This window comes from Pectinophora gossypiella, chromosome 29, assembly GCF_024362695.1.
Source record: "Pectinophora gossypiella chromosome 29, ilPecGoss1.1, whole genome shotgun sequence".
Classification (NCBI taxonomy): Eukaryota; Metazoa; Arthropoda; class Insecta; order Lepidoptera; family Gelechiidae; genus Pectinophora; species Pectinophora gossypiella.
In genome coordinates, this window is record NC_065432.1 from 237353 (window position 1) to 256917 (window position 19565).

General features: G+C 41.9%; 1 protein-coding gene and 1 long non-coding RNA gene across 5 annotated transcripts in view; one reads left to right on the top strand and one right to left on the bottom strand.

Moving 5' to 3' along the window:
* Window positions 1–19565, top strand: part of LOC126379659 (uncharacterized) — a 150018-nt gene that overhangs the window by 15016 nt on the left and 115437 nt on the right. The gene's annotated exons all lie outside the window — the stretch shown is intronic.
* The window catches only part of LOC126379418 (uncharacterized), a 36406-nt gene that overhangs the window by 8429 nt on the left and 8412 nt on the right, over window positions 1–19565 (bottom strand). For all 4 annotated transcript variants that reach the window (XM_050028168.1, XM_050028170.1, XM_050028169.1 and 1 more), the window contains exons 2-3: window positions 1815–2412; window positions 802–1018 (exon numbers count right to left, since the gene is read on the bottom strand). In XM_050028168.1, coding sequence (XP_049884125.1) covers window positions 802–1018; window positions 1815–2336 — 739 coding nt within the window. In that variant the 5' untranslated portion in view covers window positions 2337–2412. The remainder of the gene's footprint in view (window positions 1–801; window positions 1019–1814; window positions 2413–19565) is intronic.

Below are 19565 nucleotides of genomic sequence, written 5' to 3' on the forward strand. Positions count from 1 at the left end.
ACAGGCCTGAGGGTGCCCAGTTGGGCGCGAACCTCGGCTCAGGGCGTCGTCTGAGAGGAAAAATATTTGAAAGTATTAATCGACCTTAGTGGGTTGGCGATAAACGCTGAGGGAAATCGTCGACCACGCCGGCGGGGTCGGTATCGGGGTCCTAAAGTGTTTGGTGTCGCGAGCTGATTGGCCGCCTCTATGGCTAGTGTCGAAAAAGGCCATATCGAAACAATTAATCTTCTTCTTCTTTGCGAGTCGATGGCGATCGATACTAATTTTTTGCTGACCAATAATTGGCCACGCTTACGGCATTGTCAGTGGCTTCGTAAAGGTCTGTAATAGTGCAGGTGTCAGGGCACTTAATCTAAGAAAGCAATATTACTATTTGAGATTTGTAGACATTGCGCACTTACTTTTATATGCGCAAACGTCAAATTGCAATATTTTAGCAATTTCTGCCAAGCAACCTGAAGGCACACCCCGGACACTTCATACAAAACACCTCGTTTTACACAGACACTACACATTGACGTTATCGACGCCATGCGATTGAAGACCAAAGTAAGACCGAGGGGGTGAGGTAAACCTAGCTCAGCCGCTGGTGGGGAGCGGAGAGTTGCCGTTCTATACGTAGTATTCTTCTACGTCTACGCCTTCGTACTTCTAGCTTTTTTTGTGATTGTTTAGTGGAAATTTGATATGATGTTATTGTCTTCTTTTTTTGTGTGTGGCGCCCTTTTATAATAAACTATTTCTATTCTATGATTGCTATGTTTAGGGTGACAGAGGTCAATAGCATAATTATGTTACCGGATAGCTCCTCCTCCGGTATGGCCTGCGCATGTTTGTCCTGCGCCCTCCTCCGCACCAGCTCCGCGATGACCCCGTGCAGCTCGGCCAGCCGCGCGTCGTGCGCCCGCGCCGCCGCCGCCGCGCGGCCGCGCTCCGCAGCCAGCGCACGCGCCAGGGCGTCGCGCTCCGACCGCAGGCTGGCTAGGTCGTCGCGCCCGCTGCTCTGGGTGGCCACCTGTGGACAGCATGAGGACTTATATTACTACTGTAGCGCGACATAGCTAGCGAAAAGTGTAATACCTCGCCTACCCTTTCGGGAGTACAGACGTTATGCTATATTACAGGGTTATTACTGAGCCGCCAAAGGCCCCTGACATGACTCATGTACCTCCTACATACTTACATCAGTAAACAACTAACTAACTGGGACCAACGTGCCTTCCCAAGAACGTATCATCGGACAATCGGGTGATCAGCCTGCAATGTCCTAACCAAACCAGGACTCACAAAGTGATTTTTGTGATATGTCCCCATCGGGATTCGAACCCGGGACATCCGGATCGTGAGCCCAACGCTCACCCACTGGATCGTGGAGGCCGTTTCCCACCTTGAAAGTGTACACTATTGGTTAATGTGCCAACTTAACAAAGGGGAAATCCTCATGGATAGGTACCTCGACGCCCGCGGGAGCGATGAGGTTATGCCGACTCTTACCGACTAAAACCCCTCCGATGGCTCTCTGCTGTGCATGTCAGGGAGCTCCGGGATCTCTGTCGAACGCCCCCTTGCTTCCCTCGCACTTGCTTTTATTAAAGCGCATTCCGGGGTAGATCCCCACCCCTACGCCATCCCAGTTTTACAGCAATGCGAGGCCATGTCGCATTGCCGTCCCTCCAGGAGATCGTGCCCTTACCACCCACGATCCCCAGTGTCCCCTTTCAGTCGCCTTTTACAACAGGCACGGGGTACCGTAGCCCTATTCTTACGCCCGGAACTACAGGGCGAAACCTAACTAACCTAACCTAACCTACCACAGTATGCAGTCCATTCTGCCCGGGCAGCGGCGGCGCGGTCACCGGCCGCAAGCTCGAGTACCTCCACGAAGACTCCCTCGAAATCTCCTCATCAGGAACGTTCGGACAACAAAGATACCAACTCCTACTCCGTCTCACTCCTGTACTGCTCTCCAGCTGCGTCAGAGGGAGACGCCCGACAACCTCTAACTCCGCCAACAAAGGTTCTTTTTCCCTTGGCTCTGGCATCGGGAATGTACCAGCTGTGGAGTAAGTCTCCTCTTTTCTAGAGTTCTCTGGCGTGTGGTACTCCGGCAGACTCCATTGGCGGTCGCGTAGTGGAGGAACCTCTCTGATTGGTGCGTCGGCTATCACGTCATTGGTTGTTCGCCGCTCGTCCAATACGGGCGCGGTCACGTGATTTTCCTGCTCTGTGATTGGTTCTTTTCGTTTCAAGCGTTCTAGGTCGGCGTAGTAGTAAGCGGTGGAGCGGGGGGGTTCGCTCAGGGTCCGTGTTCCCGCCATCGTTTGCACTTTCATTTCATTTTGGTTTTTCACTGGTTATGGTTTTATTTTTCAATACTTTAGGTTATTTTTCAGTCACATTTTCGAAGTCCTGTTTGATTTAAGATTTCAGTTGTGTATGTGGTTCGCAACGTGAGGTGTTTTAATGGGTTTGTTCTATTACAACAGTCTTTCCTACACAATATAAAGTAATTAATAGATTTCCAGCCAGTGGCTCTAAAGCTAGCGTAACTGAGATAACTAGGTTTAATCACGAATCTAGCCTTGATTATAATCTGCCTAACAGCTGGTTACACAAGAGAACTGCAGGTAACACAGAGCATATTATCACTACATAGTATAAAATAAAGTCGCTTTTTCTGTCCCTATATCCCTATGTACGCTTAAATCTTTAAAACTACGCAACGGATTTTGATGCGGCTTTTTTTAATAGATAGAGTGATTCAAGAGGAAGGTTTATATGTATAATAACATCCATTAAATAGTGGAGAAATACTGTTATTTTCGAGGTTTTTAATGCGATGTCGTAAATAATTTCATTTTTTCCTCAGCATTGCATCCGAGCGAAGCCGGGGCGGGTCGATAGTAAAGAATAATACTAATCATCATCTCCCTAGTTGCTGTTCTTCACGGAGGCCGCTTACCTACTTACTTAAGATTTGACAAGTCCGGTTTTTACAGAAGCGACTGCCTGTCTGACCTTCCAACCCGCGAAGGGAAAACCAGCCCAATACAGGTTAGGTGACCTCCGAAATGCATTTTCACCGTTGAACACATAAAAAAAAATGTTTATTTTCTTTAAAAGGTTTCATAACGTTTGTCAGGATACCGATGTCTCCCTTTAAGCATATAATAGCTATACATCGCTATTCCATGAAGACTAGTTTTAAATGTAATAAAAAATAAACAGAGAAATAAAAACAAGTAGAATTAACAAAAACAGCGCAATAACAATACTGAAGTGCATGATTAGTTAAACTACTTATATACTTAATATTACGAGTGAGTAATGTAATGTATGTGTGTGTGAGTGTGTGTGCGTGTGCGTGCGTGTGTGTGTGTGTGTGTGTGTGTGTGTGTGTGTGTGTGTGCGGTGTACCTAGATAATCAATAAGTTCTCAAACTCTTCGTATGACAAAACACATGATAATCATTTATGATCCAAAAATGAATTCGAAAACAAATTCGACAATCATTGCGAATAAATTTTGATTTGCTCTTGGCCTGTGCTGCATTCGAATCTGCGACCTCAAAGTGAGAGGCAAGCGTTCTACCAACTGTTCTACCACGGCAACAAGTAGAATATTAGACATTTATTTTATCTGATTCTTCAGATTACCAAGCTAACTAGGATCCAAGATAAGTGTAACTGTACGAACTGGGGTGTGAACCTGATAACGAGCACCGGTTCTACACAAACATTGCACAATATGACTCACACGCATACATAACCACCACTAATTTAAGAGCCACGCTCGTGTCGGCGCAGAGATCGAATCCCGGTGGGGACATAACACAAAAATAAAAAAATAAAATCAAAAGGGTTGCAATTGTATTGTATTACAATTGTACAAAAAAAAAGTCCAAAAAAAAAGATGTCATTGAAAAAAAAACAAAAAAGTACTAAAAAAAAATTACTTTGTGTTCCCTAGTTTGGTTAGGACATTACAGGCTGATCACCTGATTGTCCAAAAAGTAAGATGATCCGCGCTTCGAAAGGAACGTTAAGCCGTTGGTCACGATTGCTACTTACTTATTGATGTAAGTAAGTAGTCGTTACATGAGCCACGTCAGGGGCCTTTGGCGGTTCAATAGTAGCCCTGAAGCCAGGGTTGATGAGGTTGGTAATCCACCTCATAATCACTACCCACAGGAGATTTTCATTGTGTAACTTGTTAGATATGTTTTGGTAAATAAATAAATTTTATTTATTTATTTAATAACGCAGTAAGTAAGTACCCGGTAATTATGTGTTTTAATGATTTGATTCCCTGTACATTTCCTTGTCAAAGGAAAATCGACGAATTCGTGAAAGCGGGAAGTATTTGCTTTACAGTGTCCCCGCGGGGCGGCCTTAATGCGCGGATTACTTCCAGCCAATTGGTCTGGAACAAGGGACTGCCGCGTTTGACCGTCCCGTACCGGGGGTAAAAATGGCGACGTACTTTTACAAATAATGTTGTTAATTTTAGACATAAGCAGTATTTTCATGAATTCTCCGACGGAAAATTTCACTTGATTTCAACGTAAACGAAGGCAACTCTGTACAGCGCCATCTATATTCATTTTAGAGAACGTAGTCTGGAAAGTCCCACATTATACATACATACATAACATACATAAACTACCTATATACGTCCCACTGCTGGGCACAGGCCTCCCCTCAATCAACCGGAGGTGGTATGGAGCATACTCCACCACGCTGCTCCACTGCGGGTTGGTGGAGGTGTTTTTTACGGCTAATAGCCGGGACCAACGGCTTAACGTGCCTTCCGAAGCACGGAATCATCTTACTTTTTCGGACAATCAGGTGATTCAAGCCTGAAAAGCCCTTACCAAACAAAGGACAGTCTCACAAAGTGATTTCGACAATGTCCCCATCGGGAATCGAACCCGGACCTCCAGATCTTGAGCCTAACGCTCTAACCACTAGACCACGGAGGCTGTTACATACATAAACTCACGCCTATTTCCCACCGGGGTAAGCAGAGACTATGGAATTCCATTTGCTTCGATCCCGACACACTTCTTTTACTTCCTTCCTTTTAAAAAAACATACCTATAGAATTATTTGCAAAAAATTGCAATCGGCACATTGTTAATACCCAGAATAAAAATAAACTTGCTTTACAAGTCAGTCGATTACATAAGATCACTAAAACTTTTAAGGGGCAATGTATACGTTTTTACAATAAGATTCCCATTGACATTCAGAATTTGCCTTTCAACTGTTTTAAGACAGTAGTACAGAAACTTTACAAAAAGGTTATTATAAAATGAGTGATTATTTAGAAGATATTAATGCATGGGATTAACTGTCTGAGAACTGATATTAGGCAGCTAAATTACTCAATTGTATAACAATATTTTATGTATATTTTAAGTATATTTTTTAAAGAACGTCTAGGGCCCTGTGCCGAGGTTTTCCTTGCAGCTTTTTTCCCCGGCTATACAGGTTGTGAAAAGCTGCAGTAGTTTTAGGCGGATGAGACGTTAGTTATGTAAAAATTGACGATTCAAAGTGTAACTGTGTTACCTACAGAATAAAGATATTTTTGAATTTTTTGAATCACATTCATGAGTCGTTTCATACAAGCACACCAGCAATTCTTTAACCTATCTCTTCTCCTTCCTCTTTCTTCTCTTCCTTTTTTTCTTTATTTATTCTTTTTTTTTAATTCGTTTTTTTATTGTCCGCTCTGCGTGTCCAAACCAAGTTAACGTTCTCAATCCCCCATTATACCAATTATAATGTGGCTGTTAACATGTCGAAGTGGCCAGCTACCGTCCGTTACCATGCGATGGTAAGGAGGACAATGTCATCACACCACCCACACGCCGAGGCTTTCGTAATGGTGAACTGACGCAACCGTACCAGCCACGCCATTGATTTGATTGACTTGTGAGTGAGGCCCTTTTATCTCAGGACGTCTACCACCACCTTACGATCATTTCGACAAACACCCGTTTTGCTGTTTTGTTAAATGATTTTATTGTCTTGTTTTTGCATGTGGCATCCTTTTATAACTGTTTTTATGCTATTCTATAAATACGAGTACACACATGACTTCTTCTGTCGTGTGGGTTGTGAGGTGGATTACCAACCTCATCAACCCTGGTGTCAGGGTTATTATCGACCCGCCATAGGCCCCTGTCAAGGCTCATGTAACGATTACTCACTTACATCAATAAATAGTAACCGGGACCAACGGCTTAACGTGCCCATCTTACTTTCAGACAATCAGGTGATCAGCCTGTAATGTCCTAACCAAACTAGGGATCACAAAGTGAGTTTTGTGATATGTCCCCACCGGGATTCGAACCCGGGACCTCCGGATCGTGAGCCCAACGCTCAACCACTGGACCACGGAGGCCGTTATTCTGTGGTAATAGTAAACACATAGTAAGTGAGATGACGACGCTGGATTCCGCGCCGGTCACAGCTGGCTTTTTGCCAGCCCAGTACGGTCTACTAGATTAGATGCACAGATTTTGATAGATTAGCATCCGTTAGGGAGGATTAGCAGTAACCGTGGTAGTTATGTAAAAATTGACGATTCAAAGTGTAACTATATTCATCGTCAATTTAAGAACCACGCTCTTGTCGGTGCAGCATTTTCCATGCTACTTTTTAGGGAAAAATAGGGCAGTGGTTTCCCTCTTGCCTTCCGCCCCGCAGTACTCTGTCTGACGCAAGTGAGATGGCGCCCAGAGTAGTCTATTACAAAGCCATACTAGGACTCCTGTCCTCCGCCTTTGAATAACTATGTTACCTACTGAATAAAGATATTTTTGAATTTGAATTTGAGCCCAGTTGGAAAAGCCCTTGATTCTCACAGTAAGGTCGCAGGTTCGAATCCCAGCATGGGCTCAACCAATCTAAACCAAGGATTTTCGTTTTTTTACGATGCCACGTTTGGATCATAAATGATTATCACGTGCTCAGCGGTGAAGGAAAACATCGTGAGGAAACCCACAAACCCGAGAAATGCATTTCTAACCACTAGACCATAGCCATAATTCATAATTCATTTATTCGCCTTAAAAAAAAAGTAAAAAGTTAAAGAAATTGGCAAACCTAAGGATTTTTTTTTCGGGAATGTGAGTTTCCACATGATGCTTTCCTTCACCGCTGAGCACATGATAGCCATTTATGATCCAAACATGAATTCGAAAACAAATCCGACAATCATTGGTTTAGGCCTGTGCTGAATTCGAACCTACGACCTCAAAGTAAGAGGCAAGCGCTACCAACTGGGCTACCACGGCACAGGCGTGAGTTGGTATGTCAGAAATATGACAAACACGTTGCCAAAGAAATAAATAAAGATTCTTATCGAGTTAAAACTCTGTCTACCCCGTAAGTGTACAAGCGTGAAGTAACCCGCGTTGAAGACATTTACATATCATCAGCGACGAGTACCATCAAAACGCCATCAGCCGCATGATAGAATTACTTCCGCGAGGCGCGGAATCGATTCCCGACAGAGAACATTATTTATTTTAACTTTGATAGATGTAGGTATACTTTTCTACCAAGGTTACTTGGAATCTGTGTTTTAAGAAAATGATTTGCTTCAGTGAACAACATAAAACAGCCTATACAGGATGTTAGTGACATCGTAACGAAATCTTTCACGGATGATTCAGACCATGATTTTGAGTTGATATCAAAAGGAAAAGTTTAACATAACATAAACTGCCTATATACGTCCCACTGCTGGGCACAGGCCTCCCCTCAATCAACCGTAGGGGGTATGGAGCATACTCCACCACGCTGCTCCACTGCGGGTTGGTGGAGGAATTAATGAAAAGTTAGTCATCATCATCAGCCCATTAACGTCCCCACTGCTGGGGCACGGGCCTTCCCTATGGATGGATAGGGAGATCGGGCCTTAAACCATCACGCGGGCCCAGTGCGGATTGATGGTTATTAACGACTGCTAATGCAGCCGGGACCAACAGCTTAACGCACCTTCCGAAGCACGGAGCTCGAATAGAAAACTTTTTTTTTGTGGTCACCCATCCTATGACCGGCCTTTGCGAAAGTTGCTTAACTTCAACAATCGCAGACCGAGCGCGTTTACCGCTGCGCCACCGAGCTCCTCTGAAAAGTTAGTATTATTTTTTATTTTGAGTTCCATACTTTTGCGAAAGACTTTTTTTCTATAATATTTACCGCCCTTTTCGCCATCTTTGTTTTGATTAATTTACAACTTTGAACAGGCAAAGGTAAACGTTTATACAGGCACCCTCGTAACGAGGGAGTTTCCGGGCTACGGTCCGCAAAAGCAATGTAGATGGCTCTATAAACAATTTCCTTCGTATAACCTTCTAAGGCTTTTTGGCGGGAACGGAAACGGGACAGTTGCTTTCTTCATTGAATAATCTAAATAATTAATACAAAGAAGTGTTTTGTTGTTAATGATCGCAAGTTAGGCGGAAAACATTCGCGATAGTGTTATTATATCGGAATATTCAATAAACAAAGTGTACCTATCTATTTTCGCTTCGTGCCAACAAGCCGCTTCATAACTCGAAAGTTTATGTGGACTTTTGAGTTAATTCGTTTGGGGTTCGGAGTAGGATTCTGCTCCGAGGGTGGGGACTTAGGTTTCATCATTCATCGTCATCATCTTTCATTAGATAAGATAATCGTTTATTTGCGAGAATACATGGTTTAAATTAGATATTAGTAACATGGTCCAGTACAGTATTCGGCTTACAAGCAAGCATGCAAATGTCAATTTTTAAAATCTTTAGCGTCTAATTAATCATCATCAAGAAAAAAATATATAAGAAATGACTGTATGGGCATAGTTCCCTTTGCCTTGACCTTCGGGAAAAATCAAAACAAAAAAAATAACCTTCTAATTTCATGGATTACAGACATATGCGTCTTTTTTGGTATAAATGATGACCCTTTTTATTACAACCAGGCACAATTACATCTTCCATCCATTATTATTCTGATCGAAATCTCTCTCTCTTGGGTCGGTCCCTCATATCTGAAGATCGTGGTCAGCGTCAGGGTTGCACCTGGAGTGATCTGCCTCCACCGGTTTCTGTCCAGCGCTTCCCTTACTACTGTGTAGAGCTTGGATGACGACGAGTCTGATCAAAATAAAGAGAAGCAATATAGGTAGCAACATGATTCTCTACGTGATCTGATCCCAATATCAAGCAACATTTATTTTTATACATATATGCTTCTGGCATCATATTGTATTTTTGAATAATTATGTACCCGAGTAATGAGAAAATAGGCCTTCCTGATCCGTAGTACACCTAGCAAGTTCACCTGGGTAGACTACGGGCACTTGTACTGACCCATGGTACACCTCTTAGGTGTACTAAGGGTACAACTATACATTTTATTATCCGTAGTACACCCGAGAGGTGGTCTATAGGTGATTATAACGTTAAATCTAGACAGCGCCATCTACGAACGTAGCCTGGAAAGTCCCTGATTGAGGGGGAGATTGATCAATCGCTCGGCAAATTGGTCGAGCCGGTTGATTAGTTGATTGAGGGCATGCTTATTCCTGGAACTGACTCACTGAACACGGATCATTAATTTTATTATCTTCATTTCGTTTTGTTAGTGTTTATGGTTGTTCATCCTCGTGAATATATTCGAAAATGGCGGCAGGTTATTATAGTGTGACCTTAAACTTTCTATTTATACTTATTAAGTGTTTATTTGCGATCTTTCTCTTCTATCGTGTGGGTTGTGAGGTGGATTACCAACCCCAGTGGTTGAGCATAAGGCTCACGATACGAAATCCCGGGTTCGAATCCCGGTAGGAAAATATCACAAAAATTACTGTGATCCCTAGTTTGGTTTGGTTTGGATTACAGACTGATCACGTGATTGTCCGAATGTAAGATGATCCGTGCTTCGAAAGGCACGTTAAGCCGTTGATTCCGGTTACTACTTACTGATGTAAGTAAGTAGTCGTTATATGAGCCATGTCAGGGGCTTTTGGCGGCTCAATAGTAACTGAGGGTTGATGAGGTTGGTAATCCACCTCACAACCCACACGATAGAAGAAGTGAAAATGTTATATGCCCCAATTGGGGCGCCAATAGCCGATATTGGCGCCCAAAATGGGGCCATGTTTTGAAACACTTGTTTCTTATTTCGCCGTAATTCCTATAAAATGAAAATCTATTATATAACGTATGATAGTACTAGTATGACGAGCTGCCTTGCACCTTGGTAGCCCGTCCAACCAGTACTAACGTAACTCGACCTTGCGTACACCCCGCCCCGCGATCGATCCGCCGCCCTACGACAACCGTATGCTTGTAGTGTGCGAGCTTCGTGCACGGGTGTACCGGGGTGAAGAGGTGACTGTGAATGAATGTCGGCCGTAATCTCTAATAGGAACGGCAGAGAAGTCAGAAATCTGAGACTTTTTGATAAGTATGTCATGGGTCAGGTGACAGTCAGTAGCTCCTACCATGTTAGATAATGATACAATCGCAGTCGGTAACCACACCGTTCCCGGGAAGCAGATTAACACGTTATATATTTTTTTATGTGGAGGCCCCAGTTCTATAACGAAGCAAAATTGACGAATCCTGAGATTCATAGGTATATTTTTTGCAACTTTTTTGCAACTTGTCCTTTCAGAAAATGTCTTACTGCCGTGGAGAGATATCTTATCTTATTTCCCCTATTCGATCCCACTGCTGGGCAAAGGCCTCCTCTCTTTCACGCCATCCTTTCCGGTCCTGTGCAAGTCTCATCCATTGTTTTCCGGGATACCTCACAATATCATCTAACCCGGCTGGTGGTCTGCCTCGATATCGCATACCACCCCTTGATCACCATTCAGTAACAGCCTTAGTCCATCTGTTGTCTTCCCGTCTTGCAAAGTGTCCTGCCCATCTCCACTTAAGCCTAGCGATTCATATACCTACATCTTCGACTTTAGTGCGTTGCCGAATTTACGTAGTTAAGATTACGTAGGCTATATTATAAAAAGTCTGTGAGTATAATCATGAAGCCAGCATAGCAACTATACATATAAGCTGTGTTCACCGTGGCAGCACTAATTACCAAGACACCAAAGTAAACGAGGCATCTATTTGGTGTTCCAACTCTAATTGGCAACCAAATGTGAATAGACACTAGCGGCTATTTTTTTTTTAGTAATTATATAATTCGCGGAAGTTTGTTATATGTGTGATGTTTGCTTCCATACATTTTTTGTTGGATTTTTATTTTGTGAAATGTGACGTCACACGAAACTCTATAATGGCCGCCCGTGTTTCGAGTCTTGTAATACTCAGATAAAAAATCGCATTATTTCACATTTTATTGTTATGATTGTCAAGTAGCCAAATGCGACAGCCGTGTGCTTATGTTATGTTGTCGAGGTTTTTCTAAGTTCGCGTCAACAGAGGAAATAAATTAAGCTGAGCTGTGGGGAGCTTAAGCTGGATATATGATCCACGCAGGATATTTCTTTCTGTCTGCCATCATCATCATCAGCCCATTAACGTCCCCACTGCTGGGGCACGGGCCTTCCCTATGGATGGATAGGGAGATCGGGCCTTAAACCATCACGCGGGCTCAGTGCGGATTGATGGTTATTAACGACTGCTAATGCAGCCGGGACCAACGGCTTAACGTGCCATCCGAAGCACGGAGGAGCTCGAGATGAAAACTTTTTTTTTTGTGGTCACCCATCCTATGACCGGCCTTTGCGAAAGATGCTTATAATAATAACAGAGGAAATCGAGGAAAGTTCGACTTAACATCTTAGAGTACGGGGCCACAACTCCGGAACGAACATCTGATATCGATCGACCGCGGCCAAGGTCAGTGCAGGGGAGGCAGGGAGCAGCGGGGTCGAGGGTCGCAAACATTACACGGAAACTTCTAATAACTCCAAGATTTTATATAGTTTATTTACATATATCTATTTAAATGTTCGGGAGATCAACATGTATTAACTTCTTCTTCGATCGTGTGGATTGTGAGGTGAATTACCAACCCCATCAACCCTGGTGTCAGGATTATTACTGAGCCGCCATAGGCCCCTGACATGACTCATGTAATGACTACGTACTTACATCAGTAAGTAATAACCGGGACCAATGGCTTAACGTGCCTTCCGAAGCACGGATCTTTTTACTTTTTGGGCAATCAGGTGATGTATTAACTAAACAGAACTAATAAAAAAACTGACAACACACACATACACAAACTCAATTCAATTCAATTTATTTCAATTAAGTTTGCAAGAACAGTGGCCCCGATTCCTGCAGACCCCTCTTAAATTTATTTTAAGTTATACCCGTCATTTTTAAAGTTAATTTTAAAACGAATGAATAACCCGGGCGAACAAAATAGGCATATATTGCTCATATGCAACCCGTTTGACCTGTGCTGTCAACTTAGTTCTATCGGGTTATTTGGCCAATACAAAATTGGCGTGCGTTTCATAAATGTAATGCCTGTCGATTACCCGTCCCTTTCTTTTACAGGGGGTAAGAAAATGACAGGTATAACTTAAAATAAAATTAGATGGTGTGTAGAGGAGTCAGCATCATTCTCTACATATAGAGTCCCAAGGTGACAATGTTTAAATACAATACAATCATTTACATTCTTAATCTAGATATAAAAACGCTAATTTAGAAAAAAAATATATTACAGTTATTACAACATCAATAATATTACATAACGTCATTACTTACGCCTATCTCCCACCGGGGCAAGCAGAGACTATGCAATTCCATTAGCTTTATGGCACACTTCTCTTGCTTCCTCCACATTCATCAATCGTTTCATACACGCACGCCGGTTCAGAGTAGATCGTGCTGAACCTTTTCTAAGGACATCTCCAATTTGGTCAATGTACGTTCTTCTAGGGTAATAGTTATGTCAATATAAACCATTTGCACCAATGAGTTATTATCTCAAGTGCAGTTTTCACTAACACGTTGGCTCGGCCATTATAGACGGCGATGCGGCTCACTTATCACGTTGGTCTAACAGACAGCTCGGTGAGGTGTGGGTACTTAGTTCATCTTGCGATGGATTTACCTCTGACTACCCCAATTGAGATATAGTCGTGAGCTTATGTTGTGTTTCTGCGAAATGGCCACCGGTCCCCTCTGGCGGTGATGCAATAAATGGGGGACAAATTGAATTGCTAGACGGCAATGATGGATGCTGTGTTATTGTGGGGACACTTGTTAGAGGTTGACGAACTTGTAATGTGGATTATAACATACGTAAACTCTTCTTATATCGTGTGGGTTATGAGGTGGATTACCAACCTCATCAACCCTGGTGGTAAAATAAGAAACAAAATAGTGTTTCAAAAAATAGCCCCATTTTGGGCGCCAATATCGATTATGGGCACCCAATTTGGGACATGAAATATTTTCTTCTTCATCGTGTGGGTTGTGAGGTAGTTTATCAAGCTCATTAACCCTGGTATCAGTGTTGCTATTGAGCCGCCAAATTCCTCTGACGTGACGACTACTAACTTACATTAGTAAGTAGTAACCGGGACCAATAGCTTAACGTGCCTTCCGAAGCACGGATTATCTTTTGGACAAATGGGGTAATCAGCCTGTTATGTCCTAGCCAAACAAAGTATTTTATTTGATATGTTTCCACCGAAATTCGATCCCGGGACCTCCGGATCGTGAGCCCAATGCTCAACCACCGGACCACAGAGGCCATTGTAGTAGATGCAAATGTAATCGTGAGTTGATATTCAAATTCAAAAATATCTTTATTCAGTAGGTAACATAGTTACACTTTGAATCGTCAATTTTTACATAACGAACGTCTCATCCGCCTAAAACTACTGCAGCTTCTCACAATCTGTATAGCCGGGGAAAAGAAGCTGCAAGAAAAACCTCGGCATATGTTATAGTAGATCCGTTACTCGTTGTTTGAAACCTATTTTCTCACTGTATTTTTCTTTTATTATGTCATCCATTTTTCCTATAATTGGGTAGTTTCCTAGGTCAAAGATAAATTATGAAATTCTGATTACTAAACAAAGACAAATCTAAAGGTGGCAATAAAGTTTTCTTTTTCTGTTTAACTTATTTATCAATTTTAAAAAAAGAAAAGTATAATAAGAAGTGAGACATTTTATAATAAGTGCGTTTATTCATACAAAATCCATAGTAATTTCGTGTTTTGGGTTCCGGCCAAGTAGTTGATGCCATCTGCGGCAAATCTACAATAGGTCACGTCAAAAAAAATCGTGTTTTGACGTTTAGCAAAAAGTAACTGATTTGACTGGTTGGAAACTAGCCTAATGTAGTTTCTTCTAATTTTACTATAACAGGGAGACACTACAGCGAAGACACATGACGAGGCCGCAATCCTCCCGTAACTTGCGAAATGCCACAGATTAAATATTTACCGAGAATGACGCGTGCCAGCGATGTGCTGCTCCCAGGAAAGGTTCCCAAAGTGGGAATGTTCCCGTTGTAAAAACTCTTTAATAGTAAAGGGTTAGTAAAATGTTATTTTTTATGCTCGGGGTGGGGAGAGGGGGTTAAAATGGCCACATCGAAGCATCGTAGCAAACTAGAAAGCAATATTGCTATTTGACATTTGTTTGCATTGCGCACATACTTAACTTTTATATGCGCAAACGTCAAATTGCAACATTGCTTTCCGATGCCATTTTAACCCCCCTGATCTTATATGCCTCAATGTTAGGTAATAAAGATATTTTTTTTACATAAGTTTTGCGCCTTTCTACTGCCGGGAATGTACTTTGGGAATAAAAAGTTAAAATGTTCCCAAAAATGGCACCAAAAAAAAAAATGGCACGTCACTTGATATCTTAGAGCCAGTGTCGTGTAAGGGGGTGATTATTCCCATTTTGGGAATGTTCCCGGGAACGGCACAAAGTTGCGCGTGACCCGAATACACCGGCTGCGCGGGGTGTGTGTAGACTATGTAGTATTGTATCGATTGCTATTATTACGTGGGTGGATTGTTTTCACAAGTTTTTATTTGATTTGCATTGTATTATGTAAGTAGGTCATTCCGGTATAAAAAAGGGGGTCAAGTGCGAGTGCGACTTACGCACCGTGGGTTCCGCAGCTTTGACTTTGCTGCTGAATAGGTCATGATTCGTTTAGCAATTGTAAATAAGTTCAATTCGCAACCCTAAAATTATTAAAAATAAAAAAGTGGAATAAATTGGCAACCCTAAGGATTTTTTTAAAATTCTTGCCTAATTCGTTTTTTAGATTATTTATTTATGAGACATCTGTATAATATTAATTATAAAAAAATTCAAGCAACTGTGTCCATATATCAGACTTTTAGTAACAAGTAACTTAATAAATACATCAGTAATTAATGCATTAAAAAGTGTAATAATTAATATTTGCATCATTTTCTATGATGATCGTATGACAATTTTCCGAAGATGAACAGCCTCAAAAAAACCACTTAAGTAAAATTAATTTTCTTTTGAACCCTGTCTCATAAAGTCTCATTTGTCAAAGTAGCGGAAAAGCATTTTTTTAAAGAGGCATTGGATAGAAGCAATTTGATCCGAGAGCCGCGATATCTTTGTCGCGGCGGAAGGATGGGCGTCCTTTCCTGAGTCCATCTTATCTTTCCTTGTATCTTTCAATGCTGGCATCTCCCTTGATTTAGACATGACCATTTTTTTTTCGCAAAATTTCTAGAACACTCGAGCAGAGTAGCTCTTATGAGGTGCCGGGCGATTTTTCAATGAGAAACTCCATTTACAGATGATACTGTATAGATTTTCCTTCGTGTAACCTTCTTCTTCTTCTTTGCGAGTCGATGGCGATCGAAGCTAAATTTTTGCTGACCAATAATTGGCCACGCTTACGGCTTTGTCAGTGGCTTCGTACAGGTCTTCAATAGTGCAGGTGTTAGGGCACTTAGGACAGCACCTTCTAATTTCACGTATAACAGACATATGCATCTTTTAATTTTGTTTTTGGGTAGATCTTCTCTACTACTCACTTACAACAGTAAGTAGTAACCGCGACCAACGGCTTACATGCCTTACACGGCTTACATGCCTTCCGGAGCACGGATCATCTTACCTTCGGACAATCGGATCATTTATGATCCAAACATGAATTTGTTTTCGAATTTAGTGTTAACAAATAAAAAAATAAAATAAAATTCATTTATTTCTGTAAATACAAGCAGATAATCGTGGATAGGAGTCCCCAGTAATTAATCAAGATACTTGTGTTGGGACAATGACCCATTATGCAGTCCTTCTAACATTCTAATGATAATACTAATACCTACTGATATGATATAACAAAATAAACATACAACATACAAATAAAAAAAATACCCTATTCCCTATACACCAGCCCACCGTAGAAGCTCCTATTATGAATTATGCAAGTTTGTTAGTTGCGCACGCGCCAGCTCCGAGCCTAAAGCCTCGTTTACAAGTACCGAGAGACAGTGCTCTCGGCTAAGTACTCGGTAGCCTCACATTATCACGCGTGTCAAATGTTTATACTAGAGTCCTGGGCGGTTAAAATGACCACATCGAAGCAATTCATTTAAGAAAGCAAGATTGCTATTTGACATTTGTTTGCATTGCGCACTTACATTTACATGCGCTATTGTCAAATTGCAATATTGCATTCTTAGATGACTTGGTTCGATGTGGCCTTTTTAGCCCCTCTGTTCAGTAAAAATAACAGTTCCAAACACCTGAGATGAATTATTTCTTTTTAAACCCTGTTGCCACCTGTTAATGGACAACAGATATTATGCAATAGTTCGTGACAGCTTCAGTCCAGTCACTATTTAACGCCTCATATAAAAATAAGAGGCGTATTTAAGTCTCCACAACAACAACCAACAGCCTCCGTGGTCTAGTGGTTAGAGCGTTAGGCTCACGATCTGGTCGATTCCCGATGGAGACATTGTCGAAATCACTTTGTGAGACTGTCCTTTGTTTGGTAAAAACTTTTCAGGATTAAATCACCTGATTGTCCGAAAAAATATGATTCCGTGCTTCGGAGGGCACGTTAAGCCGTTGGTCCCGGCTATTAGCCGTAAAAACACTTCCACCAACCCGCATCGGAGCAGCGTGGTGGAGTATGCTCCATACCTCCTCGTTGATTGAGGAGAGGCCTGTGCCCAGCAGTGGGCCTTACGTATATAGCTGTCTATGTATATGTATGTATATGTATGTTATGTATTTAAGTCTAGAATACTCGGCCGAGTGTACTGTCTCGCCAGTTTACTCGGCACGTTTGAACGAGGCATAGATACTAGTAAATGACGTCATCTGTCGTCCACCACGATTACTGTGGATTAGTATTGTATATTGTCGAGGACTGTTTATCGTTAGAAGCCACATTCAAGGTCCCCTTTGTCCTGAGATTTGTTAAGCTATTAATTCAATGAGGATAAAAACTAGAAACTCAAATGTAGGCAGCACTGTTGAGAGTTCCTACAGTTCAGTTAACAGTTCTCCATACTGGCCCCGATTCCTGCAGACACCTCCTAATTTTACTTTAAGTTATACCTGTCATTTTCTTATCCGCCGAAAAGGAAAGGGACGGAACAGAGTACTGCGGGGCGGACGCCAAGAGGGAAACCACTGCCCTATTTTTCACTAAAAAAGTAGCATAAAGAATGCTACACCGCCAAGAGCATGGCTCTTAAATTAGTGATGATACAATACAAAGGCATACAAACTGTGTTGTATGTACACAAACTTACATTAAACATTGAAAAACAATGAAATTAGCGCGTAACCGGTTCAACGGCGCCGGCGCCGGCGCACCACACGATACATCGAGGGACGCTCAGCAGGTGTACCAACTACACAATGTACCCCTGTATACTCTGTGTACTGAACTGACAGATGTAAGACCGGATCCACACCTGCAGTTCCCAGGAATTTTCTCAAAGTGGTAATGTTCCCGTTGTGAAAACTCTTTAATAGTAAGCACACTGGCTGCTTTTCTTTTACAAATTGTTCTTCCTTGTACTCTGGTGTCATCTGCCTGAAGGTTAGGTAATAACTGCCGTGCTTCGGAAGGCACGTTAAGCCGTTGGTCCCGGTTACTACTTACTGATGTAAGTAAGTAGTCGTTACGTGAACCATGTCAGGGGCCTTTGGCGGCTCAATAATAACTCTGACACCAGGGCTGATGAGGTTGGTAATCCACCTCACAATCCACACGATAGAATAAAACTGCCGGGAACATTCCCCAAAGTGGGAATATTCCCGGAACGGCACATCACTGCACACCTGCCTGCGCGGGCGTCTTTTAAATACAACACAAGGCATTGTTGCTTTTGGCGGAAGATTCACTATTTAATTATATTGAAGATGCATACCTCTTGCAGTTAACAGTAGACGACTCGTGCTTCGGAAGGCATGCTAAGCCGTTGGTCTCGGTTATTACTTGAAGTACGTAGTCGTTACATGAGCCATGGGGCCTTTGGCGGCTCTATAGTAACCCTGACACCAGGGGTGATGACGTCGGTAATCCACCTCACAACTCACACTATAGAATAGAATAGAATAATTTTATTAAAGAAGATTTAGATTACATTTTGATTATTTTTTTATTTTTTATTAATTTGATTTGTTTTTTTTTGAAGAAGAAAAATGTCATTCAATAAAACAATCGCATAATGGCCGCCGACACTGTAGGTAATGTGAGTCAACTCATCAATAATGTCGTCCCATACACACGCCCGTGCATTATTTATGTTTGCCTACCTTAAATAACGTGCATTTATTATGCACTAACGCTACATACATATTACATTATAATGGCCTCGATTCCCTCTAGCCAAAGAGGAGGACATAAACTGTTTATTTTTCACTTTCCTTCCACCGACTGCTATTGGAATACCATTGTATTTAACTTTATAAATTATGTAATACAAACAGGATTTAAAAAGAAAAGAAAGGAGAACATGAAACAGTGGGACTAGGGCCCTGTGCTGGGAGGTTTTCTGGCCACGTCTTTCCTTCAGCGTTACAGATTCCGATGTGGTAGTAGTTTTACAGCTAGTTACATAATATGTAATTTAATTTTTGACGTTCAAAAAGCGCTAACTTTGTAAGCCAATTTTGAAAAATAAATATCTATGATTTTTTTTTATTTTTGAATTTTGAATTTGCCAATCAGCTCGCGACACCAAAAGCTTCAGAACCCCGATACCGACCGCCGGCGTGGTCGACGATTTCCCTCATTCAGCGCTTATCGCTATCTATATAGGAAGAATATTCTTTCAAATATTCCGTTCTACTACATCATTAATTTAAGAGCCGCTCTCTTGTTGGTGTAGCATTCTCCATTCTTATCTATCAAAGGCCAATTCCTTCACTTCCTTATAAGACACGACGTTCGCCTTCTCTTTAATCTGTTCCATGTAAGCTCTTCTTGGTCTTCCCCTTCCTCTCTTTCCTTGTACCTTCCCTTCGATGAATCAGAAACATTTATTCAATGTTATTATCATGGATGAACCTGTTAAAGGTCAATTTA